The following is a 14504-nucleotide window of genomic DNA, read 5'->3' on the forward strand; positions in this document are numbered from 1 at the left end:
CGCCAAGCATACGCATAATTGTGATATTTGAAAAAACACTAAGATTCATGGTGAATACATTGTGCATCTAGATATATACCACTATAGTTATTATTTTATCTTTTTTTTTTAAAAAATCAATAAATTTATTATCAAGAATACCACTATAGTTATTATTTTATCTTTTTAAAAAAAAAAAAAATAAATTTATTATCAAGGATAACATAGTTTTTTTAGGTACATTAATCATTATAAGATTATGAACAATTATTATCTTTTACTTTTTAAATGTATAATTTAATAATATAATGATTATATTGCCTTAAAAATAAAAAAAAGACTTTAAAAGTTTGAACCGGGACAATTATTATTATTTTTGATAATCGGGGTGTTCGAGCCAGCTTATGCGCACCTCGACTAGTCCCCGAGCTCACTGAACACCCTGCAAGCTCAGTAAGCATGTAAGACACCGCGGGGATAACAGACATATCGTGCAGGGATGGATTCAGGAGAGACTTGAAGGGAAGAACTCTCCAGCCCCACTCTCACTGGGACTCGAACCATATTACATGATGACAAGATGGTTGTGCTTCAATGGGCTTTTTCTCCTTTTCCTTCTTTTCTCTCTCTCTCTCTCTTTTTTAAAAAAATATAAAGTTATCATTTTTTTTTTAATTTTTAATTTTGTTTCTATTTTTTTAATTGTTTGTTTTTTTAACCTTTTCTTGATTGATTTTTTTTTTAAAATTTTACCCCTATCATTTTATTTTATTTTATTTTACATTAAATTTGATCCATAATTTTTATTTTTACTTTTTTTATTTTTTAATTAAATTTCATTTTCAATTTCATTCCTTAATATTTTATTTTGAATTATTTTTATATCAAATTCAATTTACATTCTTTTAATTATTTACAAATTAAATTTCATAATTTCATTTAGTACATTTTCAACAAGATTATTTCAATATCATAATTAGTTTACAGATTTTGCATGCTAAAACAAATAGGCTAGAATCAGTTTTTTTTGTCAATTTATTTACTATTATTTTATTTGTATTATTTAAATTAGACAAGCTTATATAAAATTCTTTTTTTTTCCGACCAAGTTAACAACCTTGAGTATTGAAATTATTTTTAAACTTCTTAGAAATACTTGCATCACCTTATTACTTTTTTTACATTGAAAGCTAGGCCGTGTCATAGCGCACGGTACACAACATTAACATTTGGCAAATAGCCGTCACCATGAATGGTTTCACTCAACTCAGACGCTGTTATGCGACGTGCTAGCTTGTTCAGTGAACTACTAATAATTAAGTAGCCTTGTGACCAGACTTCCAACAACAAGATAAAGAATGAGAAGTTCACAACACCATGTTCAGATTGCAAGATCAAGCAGGCCAAGAACGACATAATTTTGAGTAATCAGATGAACCACCATAAATGATACATATATATACACAATTACTTTCTTTTTGCATTGTATACAGCTAATTAGTAGGAGGCGACAAACCATTTCCCGTCATGGGATATAAAGATACATGGAATAAAAGCAATACAAGACCACAAGTGGTTCAAGAAAATGCCAAGCGTGAAGCCAAAACTAACTATCCAGTCCATGTTTATTACCTTCACCTCCACCCAATAGAAAAGGAAGAGTCGGGTGTCATGTTAGCATTTTAGAGTGAGTGGTCAAGTGAGATCAGTTCTACACATGTGTTGTCAGGCTGCTGGTAGTTGGCAAACGATTTAGTTGTAATGTATGTGTTCTCATGCTACAGTCCTTAACCTGTTCGTATATGTATAATCTTTCGTAAGCAGATGAAGAGGAAAATAATCCACTAATCCTAGAGCAGCCAGAAGAAACAACCATTACCTGCACGATTGCTAAGGCGGATAAGAAACCTTTACATTGTTCAAGCATGCGTCTTTCCTTAGCAGTCACATTCAAAAGTTCATCCACCAACGAATTCATGCTCTCCACCTGTGAATGGCAAATTTTTTTAGATGTGAAGTACATGCATCTTTAAAAAGTCCATGAAAGCGGCAACCAAATGATGTTGAGCAAATCTATTTGCATTAGTACATCTTTTTCATGCCCCTTTCCCTTGATTTATCAAGGTCAGAATAAATCAAGTTATTTCCAGCCATTAAGTGGAGAAGTTAACAGTGAACTCCCAATAAAATTGTTAGCATTGTTCTAGATACCACACGACCACAATGACACACTACTGGTGCTATTGGGTTTCAGGAATGAAAGCCAATGTCATAGGAGATGAAGATGGAATGACTTAGCTAATGTCTCGATGCCAATTGCCAAACAATCAATTTCTGTTCCACTGACTTGAAAGGACAATACAGATTTTATTTCAGGGAGAATGCCATTTTAGGTCTTAACAGATAAAAAAAAAAAGAAAAAAAAGAAGAGAAAACAGGACCTATCTTAGTGCCAGTACATTAAGTCAAAGAGGACCAAGTGTACTTGCCAAACAATAGTAGTACACTGCACTTAAAAACAGGACCTGTCCAAGGTCTACCTAGTCAAACCAGGCAAACCATGAGCCAGACTACGCATAATGCAGCAAACTCCTTCAAACCAGAGTCAAAACTAGGTGACCGAGCTAGTTAGCAAACCCTGACTCTTCATTAACATAGCACTAAAAACATCTTTTAATGCTTTATTGCTCATATATTAAGAAATTAGAAGACAAGCTACATAACTTAAAGTTTGTTGTCGGAGCACTCTGCTATGTTTCAGAAGAATATTTGGCATGCTCGTTAGTTAAACCCCTTTCTTGAGTTCAAGATATTATATACAACTATGATAACAAGAATGAGTCACCTTTGATGATAGTGAGCATATTGAGGATGCCATTGCTTGCATCACGTCAACAGCTGAACTGACAACTTCCTTCAGATTTTGTACATCGGCCTGTAATATAGAAAAGTAAAGTTTGTTAACCTCAGTATTGCTAGTGTTGAGCTTGTAAAATGCTCCCTTTCATCTTAGATGATTAAAACTGAAGGCATGTACCACTGCTTTTCCAACAACTGGAAGGCGAAGGGTACTGGCCTTCAGAGCTTCAGTTGCTCCTTCAAGGGAACTTGAATGATCTCTGTCAAGAAGAGACCATTCTTCTAAATGAGCAATCTGCATTCACCAAATAAAATGAACTTAAGAGATGAAGATGAGAAAACCAGAATGAATAAATACTAAATGTGTTTCCGGAAGTACCAAAATAGAGCATAATAACACTCATCTACTTCAATACAACGCTCATGACTAATCCCTGGGTGTTAGTAAATAATCTTTCATCATGGCATTGGAGAACCATGATATACAAGGCAAATGACCAAATTACATTTAGAAAGTTACTCCTGAAAAAATGATCAATAAACTAAAGAAATCTAGATAAAGCTCTACAAGCATCTATAGTATACGCAAACATCAAGGCCTCTAAATGCTTCACCAGTTCGCAGGAAATTTTTTAATCTCTCAAAATGATTTTAGAAACAATTTTATGGTCTTAATTGTTTTTAGGTCAGGTTCCAAATAAAAGTAAACATTAGAAAAATGACTCTGGAAGGCATTTGGGGCACAGTTGGCTGGTAAGAGCAGGCAAAACAGTATAGATACTCCAAAATCTGTATGCCACTAACAAGTTACATGAGAGAGAAATTGATCAGTCAGGTATAAATACCAAATGATATGCAACCTTTAAGGGCTAAATTGATCTCTCAGGTTTAACTTATCTTTTAACTTATCTACTAATTCAGAAGCTGTGAGTTTCCAAGTAAAGATAACATGAGACAGAAAGGCAAAATGATGGGTTTTTATACCAGGTGCCAAAAATTAGAAATAAAAAGTTTTCACTATTCCCTGAAAACCCCCAGTAAGATGAGACAAGTGTCTCATACTTGGTCATAGAATTCCGAATCTTTGTAGAATGAAGTTGATTTCTAAACATTGCCAAGTTACTTCCAGTTTACATCACTATATAAATTGAAGTTCCCATTATGCATTGCCAGATCAAAACATCAAGATTTAAGCTTAGCATAAATTAATGAGGGCAAGAGATAATCCAGTGGTGAATACAGATAGTTTATCAGAAATATGAAGAGGTTCAATACTGTAACAAAAGTTAAGTGAATCTCTTAATCTTACTTGTCCCTTGAGGATAGAAGTTAGCTTCAGCTTTTGCCTCAGCAATATTAACTTGATTCTTCTGAGAGTGACAGAATGCCGTAGTTCTGAGATTGTTACCCATGCATTCCACAAATTTTTCTGGTAGAAATAATAGCATTAAGAGTGTGAAATCAAAGTAATATGTCTGCTACACATTATTTAAATAAATTGTTTCAGGTTAGGATATAGGGCTTAGAAGCCAGTAGAAACAGAAGTTTCTGTAGGCAGTACTGCAAGAACAAGCTCCTGAATGAAAGCAATGTCTTACAAGGTTAATGCAAACAAAAAACAGTCAATGAAACACAAACCTAGATGCGAAGTATGAAGTGGAGGGCAGGAATACAGTTATACAATTATGACAATTATGAGGTGCATAGAAGTCCATTTATGCTGAATGCTGGTGATCCTATTTGGTTCCTGTTCCATTTTCCTGTTCTCTGAAATGTATTTCAGAAACAAGAGAGAAAAAACTGATGAAATGTTTCTTAATTGTAATTTTGTTTCTTCATGACCTCTCTTTAGTAGAGTTTATGGAAACACATAAAACAACCTTTTTCCTGTTGTTAATTATGGAGCTTTTTTTGGAGAAACGGATTTTCAGAAAATTGTTTTCAACAGCTAGCCAAACAGGTTTTTCAGTCCGGAAAAGGGTTTGTCTCAAGAACAAAAAACAGTTTTCAGAAACACAAGCTAAACTTACCCTAAACTATAGACTTTACTAGCTCGAGCCAAACATGCCAGGCAATTTTGGCAAGTACACAAACAGAAACAAGGTTAGACTCTAACTTTAGGATGCACTTTTCCTTCCATATGCTTTTGGAGGTGAGAACAACACATAAGGAGGAACAACCCCGAATTACTAGAAGAAGTTAAATGATAAGTCAGCCCTTTTTAATCTTGTACCAACATCAAAAGCTCTTGCATCCCCAACACCACAAACTCTGAAACTATCCATAATGGAAGTGTTTGCACCAACTCTCAATCCTATACCACCTTCAAAACCTCAAAGGCAAGGGGACGAGAAGATAATCAGATACTGAGGCCTTCAAGCATTCCTATAACAGCATCAATAAATAATTCTCAAAAGCAGGTCATTGACAACCATTACCTTAATGAAAAGCAATTATAGAAGAAGGGATTTAAAAGTTTTTCCACTGCATTCAATGCCAAATCAAAGCATCTCTCATAACATCCAAATAACACAAGAGGTGAGAATGAAAAATATCCCAACCTCCAATATCCATCCACTTCCCTTGCTTGAGTTTACAATCCATCTCCGCTACCTTCCCTTTCCCATGTTCATAACACCAAAATTACAAAACTAAAAGTGATTTGCTCAAAGAAACAACTTCCTTATCCTATTTAAAATATCTATACTGACATTTACTGAAATGAAATCAGAACTTGCCTCGTATACCTCCTCAAACTGCCCTTCCCCACGTTCATAAGACCAAAATCGCTGAACTAAGGGTCCTTTATTCAAAGTATCAACTTCTTATCCTACTTAAAACACGTATAGTCACTTTCACTAAAACAATACTTAAAATTGTTTTGTCCCCTTTTAGTACTCTTCCAACAGAAACATCCCTTTGAACCTTTACCAATCCTTTATGTACTCTTAATCTAATTGTGAAAACTGGATTATATTAAAAGGTAAGACTTGTACGGTCAACAATCTCTTTAGACACATACAACTTCTGCCCTGCTAGTTCCAATTTGTCTGCCCCACTGTTGCCTTTGATTCTAGCATGTACTTGAATGAGGAATCCAAATGCAATCCAAAGTAATGCATGGGCCCATATATAGGAATTGTCATTGATTACATATACAATGGCAAATGTTTCTTTAAGGTACTCATGGCATGCCGAAGTCCCAGAACTCCACATAGGTTTTGTGTAAATGATGCAGATCACCTAGGAATAAAAGGGAAAGGAGTTTTGGCCATTCCTTTTATCTTAGAGAAAGTACTATGATGTGTAGAATACTGTCTAGGCACGAAGATAATCATGTCGCCTTGCCTCTTAGGAATTTAAGATAGCATATATCCTCAATTTAAGCATGAAGTCTGTGCTTGCCCATAGTTATGCAGCACACTTTTTAATAAAAAGCATGCCAAAGCCATCCAGAAAGTAAATTCCATCTCTAGCAAGTACTTAATCAAGTTTGCAAAATCGTTAATGTTATCCTTTTGATTGTGAACCACCTTAAGTCTAGGTCCTTATTCTTGACCTATTATCTCCACCAAATTCTCAAAAATACACACAGAAATTTACTTGCTTATATTTATGGTTCATGCCCCATTGTTTGGACTCTGGAAGCGAATTCATTGAACACTGTCCTTAATTTTTCCACTCCATGGAGTACTTTTTTATGCGAATAGTCTAAACAATTTACATCATTACAAAGCAAATAACATACAGAAGCTAGCACCCAGTGAAAGAAAATAATAGCATTTTCATCGAGCATTCACTTTCAGATTTGAAATGGACATTATTTTCACGTTCACACACTAAAATGAATACATCAAATATTAGCAATGAAAAGCGAGCATTGACTATTACCAATGAAAAGGTGCATCCACAGGATATAAACTAAGCTAAAAAAAGAGAACTGAAATGAATAAATTGAAAACAACATAATCTAGATGATATTTCAGTTTATCATACCTCTGCACTCTGTCTTTGCACCATGAAGGTAGCATCTGCCCTTGCATTTACAAATCGCCATTGCAAATAACGGTTATACAGAAGCCTCAACATGTGTGCATCGACAATTCTATCCTCCCCCATCTTCCCTCTCCTTAAATCAACAGAGAAACTAAGAATGGAAGGTGTACTGCTGCTCATTGGTCTCATCCTTGAAGGACTAGACATCCCTCTAGACGGAGATGAAAATGAAGATGTCCAAAGCTTACCAGGAGATGCAGGTCTTGTAGCTCCCCTAATAGGTGATGCTGCCATCATTCTTGGAGAAGCCAAAGGACCATCACTACTAAACCTTTGTGATTGAATAGCCTTTGGTGAAACACCCATTCTAGAACCGGGACTAGTAGATAAGGGTGAACCTGGATCTTGCAATCTCCTCATCCTGCTATTAGTTTCCTGCCAAAACCTTGCCGAAACAGCAATGCCACGAGCCCCGGTTTTCCATTTACCAATTTCTGTCACTCCAGAAGTGCTACCAGAGGAGACACTATCACTATCAGAAGCAGTGAGATCACCAGTATAAGATGACTCATTAACTGAAATAGTATCTGTGTTTTGCTTAGCAATATTGCCTAAATCCAAACTCAACCTCCTACCCTCACCAACCATCATAGACTGCTGCAATGACTTAACCCCCACTAACCCAGATCCAACAACCCTCTTATCTCCACCACAACCAACAACACTACAATCCAAACTCCTAGACAACAGTTGATTCCGCTCCTTCAAATTCCCTTCTCTACTCCTGCCGGGCCACCTATGGTGATCCACAGGCCGAGAATTCTCACCCTGATCCCCCACAGGAGTAGCTCTCCTCCTCTCAGGAGTGGCTTTTCTGGCCACGTTATTTTGTGGTGATGTCACAGACTTAGCTTTACTAATTGGAAGTGAAAAGGCCTCACCTTGAAAAGAAACTGATAAACTCCTTGTTGAAGTAATCAACATCTTCGTCGCAGCTGACATTTCAGCATTGCCTTGTGGGTTTGGTGTTGTTTCCCTTGAAGAAGTAACAGGCCTTCTTCTATCAACAGATTGGGATCTTTTAGACCCAGAAAGAAAAGGACTGGCAGTTGTTGTTGATGTTGTGTGTGAAGTTCCAGAATTGGTAGACCTTGAAAGTAACGGAGAAGGAAGTCTCTTTGGGAATGAAGAGCTTGAAGATGAAGAACTTGAAGTGGTGGTGGTGGTGGTGGTGGTGGTCGTTGTCGTAGAAGTGGAAGGAGAGGGAGAGAGGTACCTAGAAGGGACTTGTTTGCCTCTGGGTTTTCTTGTTGCAATGTGTGCACTCCCATTGTTTTGTTGTTGGTCTTTCCCTGCAGGTAAAAGTGGGGGTCTTGTTAGATTAGGGGTTTTGTCAGTTGAACTAGTAGCTGCTGCTGCTGCTTGAGGAAAGGCAGCCACCATTCTGTGTGTGATGAATCTGGTTTACGAGTTTCTCACATTGCCTCTTGAAAAAGCATAGGTTTTACGCTTCTCTCACATTAAAGATACAACATCGTGGGTTTCATGGTTAAATCCTGCAAAAAAGTTGGGGAAAGTTAGGATTTTGAGCAAGAAATAGGAAACCCAAAATGGGTTGCAGATGGATTAGCCTGCATTTTTACCTTTTACTTCTATTTTGGGTTTGAGGGGGATCAGAGAGAGTAGGTGAGAGAGGTGAGATTTGCAAGAGGAGAATCACAGGAGGGCTTATGTGACTCTGTGTGTTTTGGGTGTAGGCTTTGGTGAATCTTTGGAGAGAAGTAATGATAATTTAATTGTGTTTGCGCCATTTTTTAGTTCTGATAAAACTTTCAATTACGGTTAGAGCATGGTTTTCCTTTGGTTTTTGTACTCTACTCTACTACACACCTTGTATAGAGTTCTGGTGTTTGACTGAGAAGGTTGGTCTTTGTTTTTTAATGGTGTCTCTGTCTCGTGCTACACCTACAGAGTACAGACCAGAGGGAACTCGTTATCCTTTGCTTCATTTTTCTTACTGATTAGGTATTTAGGATCATTTTTCTTACTGATTAGGTATTTAGGATTGTGACGGTGATAACACACTTGAATGAATTAAGCATCTGTATAATAACATCATGCTTGTCATTTGTTAAGTACATTCATGATCATGCTCCCTGCCAAGCTATATATAATTCAAGAGTGATTTAGGTTTTTTTTTTTTTTTTTTCGAAGGTAATTCGGTAAATGATGTTTTCAAGTACGCAGATTTATACCATTCTAGTTTGTGCGAGAAAATATATATGATTGCCGAGAAAACAAAAAAAGAAACTGGACATCGACAGTAATTGAACTGTTAATTGATTTCAATTAATTTATTTTTGTAAAATGATTACGGGTGGTTTTCCATATTTACTCACAATTATAGTTCCCTGAAAAGGTAAGAGAATCAAAGCTGGGCTGCTGGGGTCATTTATTATAGATTTTTATCATCACATTACTTGATTTATGAATCTTTCCAATGATGCCTGTGAACCAGGTTCTTCGCCCAAAGGGGTCACTTGAAGGAAAACAATGGTCAAATAAAAAAACAGAGAGCTTGAAGAAGACCCTCGTGCACCGTCAAATGAGCATGATTGAACAATAGTCTTGATGAGAATTAGGCAGTAGAGATACGAATCTAGCTGCTTCAGAGCAAAGTCAAGTAGGATTCTGGAGCAACCACATCTATCCAACCGATCCACAAGCAAGGAATTGTTTTGTTTTATGACCTTGTGTTCATACGAATAATTGAAAAATTGGCGGAGCATCCTCCCACGTCCATGTTTTTGGCATTTTCCAAGCCACTCGTTAGGAAGTCACTACTTTGCTGGTGGATTAGCAAAGAAGGCAGGGTATAAGTCAATAGGCTTTCAATATAGAGAGCAAAAACCAATGATTTTGTAGCCTTCTATGGATATACTTGAGCAATAATCTCATAAAAAAAAAGTAAAAAAAAAACAGTTGAGAACTTTTACATGTATATGGTGCAAGAAAAAAACCAGTTGAAGGTAAAAAAAACAAAAACAAAAAACATTTGTTTGTGGTGACAAACCTCCTAGGTCAATCAATAAATATACGAGGCTGTTGGAAATGCAGAATTAAAGAGCACACAGAGGTAGAGAAAGAGAGGGGTGGCTGAGCTAGACTGAGAGAGACAGCCTTGATGAAAAGAGCTCTCGAGCAGACAAGGTGGGAGTATGCCGGTGTCGTCAATATGAAAATGCTACAATCTTGAAGAAAAGGTTCAGAATGGCGACAAAAACGCCATGTGATTTTTGCAAGCTAAGCTACACAGCCCATTTGTTAGTTAATAATTAGTTTTTTTATGCTAATTAATGTAGTAAGATGCAACATCTCATTCCATCTTTCTCAACCTCTCTAAAAACCCTTGCTTTTAACGCTTTTTTAATCCTGTATTTCTTAGAATTAATTTCTCCCCTAATCCTGCTCAGATTACAGGCCACTATCCCTGATTTCTTAGATCTAGGTTGTACTTAGTGTTATTATTATACATGTACTAACCTAGGAACTGATGTTTTCAAAATGAAATGATATAATCATAATTTTGTTTGATGGTATTGTAGTTGTGGTAAGTTTATAATTTTTTTAAAAAAAAACAAGTTTTTTTATATTTTTTATATTTTTTATTTTTATTATTTTATATTTAATCTATGTATCACTATTTTTTTTCTTCTATATTTTTAGCTTTTTTTATTTTTTAAAAAATTATACTTTAAATATTTATCACTTTACATTTATCTATTTATACTATCTTTTTTTTTTATCTTTATTCTTTTGTAATTTTTTTTTACATTTATTTTAAAGAAAATTATTATACAAAAACTATAAAAATGATATTTTAATGTAGCAATTACAATATTATTTTATTATTCACGTTAAAAAATAGCCTAAGATTTTATATATTTTTATTAATGTATATAATATTTATTATATTTTATTATATATAATTATTAATTTTTTAATTTATAATTATATTTTTTATTTAATATAAAAACACGTTAATAGCATCTATACATTGATTTTTTTTTAGTTGGAAAAACTAACTATTAGAGCTGCATCAAGGAAAGTTGAAAGAACATATTTAATATTTTATTTTTATATTTATTGGTATAAATCATTCTCAATGTATTTAATTAAATGGAAGTATATACTGTTTTTTTATTTATAATTAGATTTTCTTTACAAAAAAACACATTTGAAACAATAACTATCTAATTACTAACTGAAAAGGTTTCGGACAAGAGGCAGCTTAATTGCCTGAATTCAACAATTATGTAATATATATGTTTCCGAACCATGAAACAATAAATTACATGTAAACAAATTAAGGTCAGCTTCCCTGGAAAATTCAGCAAAGTTTCCTTTTCCATTGAAGTTGTTTTCAATTTGGTGGTCGGTCCCGATGAAACCATATCTAGTTGACTTGTTGTGCCCAGAAAAAAGTAAAAAGCAATTATAGTCAACTGTAAAAGGAAATGGAGAGAAGTAGGGTCGTCTGCACCCTCCACATAACTTGAATACAAATTGATGCTTCCAGAGTTTTAATCCCCATAATATATTTCTTAAAATAAATACTTTATTGGTGGATAACACTTGAGAGCACAAGAAAGGAAATATACCATGATGAAAATTGTTTAAAAAAGAATTAAATATGGTGCGAGGTAATGATTTAGAAAGGATAAGATTTAGATATCATGGTGTATTTTGATAGGAAGAAACAAGTTTATTCCATAATATTCCAAATAGAGGGCATCAAAGGTTACTGAATAAAGACATCTTCCAAAAAAACCAACCGAAGGTTTGGTCGAGTGGTTGTTCTGTCATCACCGGCTCTTACAAGCTACAAGGACTACGATCAGCCCTTCACCGTGAAAATGCACAAGAATTGAAGGGCGACCGCTAGAGGAGGAGGAGGAGGAGGCCAGCGGCTTCGAGCAAAAATATAGTTATATGTTTATTTTTACTCCACAGGTGACTTCGACTGCACATAGCCATGTAAATATTTCTCTTGCCCTTTATGTTATTAAATCTTTAATTGGATGAATTTTATCTCTAAACGTATCTTAAACTTTTCATATAGATAAGATTCTTAAGCTACAACTCAAGGATTAGACACATGATTTACTTAATAATCTAAGATATTAATATATATATTCAAATATAAATTTATTATTGCTGGTAAATATCATATTAAAAACTTAACTTAGTTTTAAACTTAGTTTTAAGAATAAAATTGGTGGTGCTTGGAAGTGTAGAGTGTAGTAATGGTTATTTTTTGTTAAAAAATATATTAAAATATATTTTTTATATTTTTTTAAAATATTATTTTTAATAACAGCACATAAAACTATTAAAAATATATAAATTTTAAAAGAAAAAAAATTAAAATTTTATAAAACATCATTTGAAATGTTGTTCCAAACACGTCTAAATTAAAGATATATAGAAGAAAATACCCCCATTATATTGATGCATTGAGCCATCAAGTCTAGATTTATCTATTAAAAATTAACAAACAACTAAGAATCAGTGATGAACCCAGAAGTAAGGCAATTCAACATATCTAAGGATGAAAATGGCGCGTTAAGAGCTCTGGCTATATGGAGAAAAGAAGATAAGAAGACTTGTGGAAGGAATGTGACTTGAAATAAACTCCATGCTACAATTAATTTAAAAGCAAAACAGAGCACTTAAGTGATGTTTGTTTAATTTGGTACCAATTAACCCACTTTGAAAGTGAGAATATAATTGGGAGTGCGATTTAGTCTAGACCCATAACTATCCAGCATTGGTTTACCTTTCCACCTCAACCCAACCCCACATATAAAAAGATTGCGACTACTTGTTATTAAAGAAAATAATAAAGAAAACAATTGGGAAAGCGATTTGTGGTGCATGCATTGAACTGTGCTTCATAATTTCCTTAGAACCGAAGATTCAGAGGCAACTAAAAAGAAGCACGGGGTAAAAAAACATGAGGGCAACGTCTTGGAGAATTTACACAACCTACCATGGCTGACCTACAGGGTTTTCTGGAATGAAAACATATTAAACAAACAGCTTAATCAGCATGTGTCTCTAAAATGTAAGAGATGCACTAATTGAAAGCCTATAAGCTTAAGATTTTCTGTTATAAGAAGTTTCATGGATGACACGATTATATTCTCTCAGGGATTTGCATTCCAGGTACTGAGGATAAGGTTCAGGGCTCAGTTGTAACCACGAGTAAAAATAAATGATAATGGTGGGAAGGAGGAGGAAATGTGGTATCATCCCAATTGGAGAGATGAAGCATTCATGAAAATCCCAGATGCGTGCTTCAATGATAGAGATGATTTATTGGTGCTTGAAAGAAATGTGAAAAGGGCACACTGAATACCTTGGAACAGAAGAAATAGTAGTAAAGGAAGTTGGTGAAGGAGATTGTTGCAGTCACTTTTAGCTTGTATGTGCTTTTATTTCTCATTTAGGTGATTGCAGTGTATGTGACCATTTACGGTTACTTAACAGCATGCATCAGTAGTTAAATATTGTTAGGCTAAACCTTGTCAGCTGGAACGATGCCTGGGCAGTAAAAGAAAGCAAACTGATGCCTAATTCAAGGTTTCAGTTTCAGGAGTCACAGAATGAGTCTTAGCTATGCAAAACAAATGCCATTTTCAGAATCTTCATGCCAAAAACAAGCATTAGAAAAGTAAGTTTGCTACAACGAAGTATTCATGTTTGCCTTTTAGATCATCATACAGGCAAAAAAACTAAGGGCAGCTTGCGATACAAGCTGACCCTGATTTAAGACTTCAGACAACAACCTGAACTTTGAAATAGCTCAGTCTTTCAAAACTACCAAGGACTTGCTTTTGGCTGGAGATATTATGTTTAAGCAGGTGAAGGTGAATCGAATCTGTCATGCTGTGGGGGATACGGTGATGTCGGTCCTGGAATGTAAGGTACGATAGGAGTGCCATGCTCAATTGGGCTGGATACTGTAGTGACATTAGATTTCAAAGCTGGATCAATCTGGCTGTAGTCCCTCGAATCTTTGTTGTCTGTCTGAATCTCCTCCCTAGAGATTCCCTGTCTCTAGCTTCCCTCCTGGATACAGAGAAATCACATAAATAATAGGAAGAAAATCCATTAATTTGACATTTAGCAGTCTTATATTTCAAGGTTCTGATTTTCTCATCCTACAGCGCAAACAAATGCCTTCTTGGCAACTTCATAAATTCTTGTACTGGGGGGATTTAGGATTGAGTCAGATGTTAAAGAATTAACTATACCTTTAGTTCTTTCATTAGTATGCTAGCTGTCATGCCATCTTCAGTTTTGGGGAAATTCGCATCTGGGTTTAACGTGAAATAACACAAATGATCAGAAAAGAGACAACATTGGACTTGAATTAACAATTTGAACATTTTTTATGTCACGAGTCATAATCAATGTTCAGATGATCAGTGCAAAACACTCTGATGAGCTCGAAATAATCGATCTCGTGTGACATCTCCATTGATATGGAAAAGGTAGGGCCGCTCACTTTATTAACTCTGCAAAGGTGAACCACCTATACAACTATGTTCAGCAGAATCATGAACTGTCATGTTCATTGTTTAGATCCACATAAAGTTCAACTG

At 35.0% G+C, this 14504-nt stretch overlaps 1 protein-coding gene and 1 long non-coding RNA gene across 2 annotated transcripts; both read right to left on the minus strand.

The window, feature by feature from the left end:
- Positions 1–1343: 1343 nt before the first annotated feature.
- LOC105129821 (QWRF motif-containing protein 2-like) lies at positions 1344–8715 on the minus strand. Its single transcript, XM_011032057.1, has 7 exons — positions 8478–8715; positions 6835–8390; positions 4148–4267; positions 3017–3133; positions 2825–2914; positions 1859–1966; positions 1344–1771 (listed from the first exon to the last, which is right to left on the minus strand). The coding sequence occupies exons 2-7, from the start codon at positions 8275–8277 to the stop codon at positions 1691–1693; spliced, it is 1959 nt and encodes a 652-aa protein (XP_011030359.1). The 5' UTR covers positions 8278–8390; positions 8478–8715; the 3' UTR covers positions 1344–1690.
- A 4817-nt stretch (positions 8716–13532) lies between these two features.
- LOC105129822 (uncharacterized) lies at positions 13533–14339 on the minus strand. The gene is made up of 2 exons (XR_843141.1): positions 14154–14339; positions 13533–13968 (listed from the first exon to the last, which is right to left on the minus strand). It is a non-coding gene; the product is annotated as an uncharacterized LOC105129822 (long non-coding RNA).
- Between the last annotated feature and the right edge of the window lie 165 nt (positions 14340–14504).

This window comes from Populus euphratica, unplaced genomic scaffold, assembly GCF_000495115.2.
Source record: "Populus euphratica unplaced genomic scaffold, PopEup_1.0 scaffold34.1, whole genome shotgun sequence".
NCBI classification, from domain to species: Eukaryota; Viridiplantae; Streptophyta; class Magnoliopsida; order Malpighiales; family Salicaceae; genus Populus; species Populus euphratica.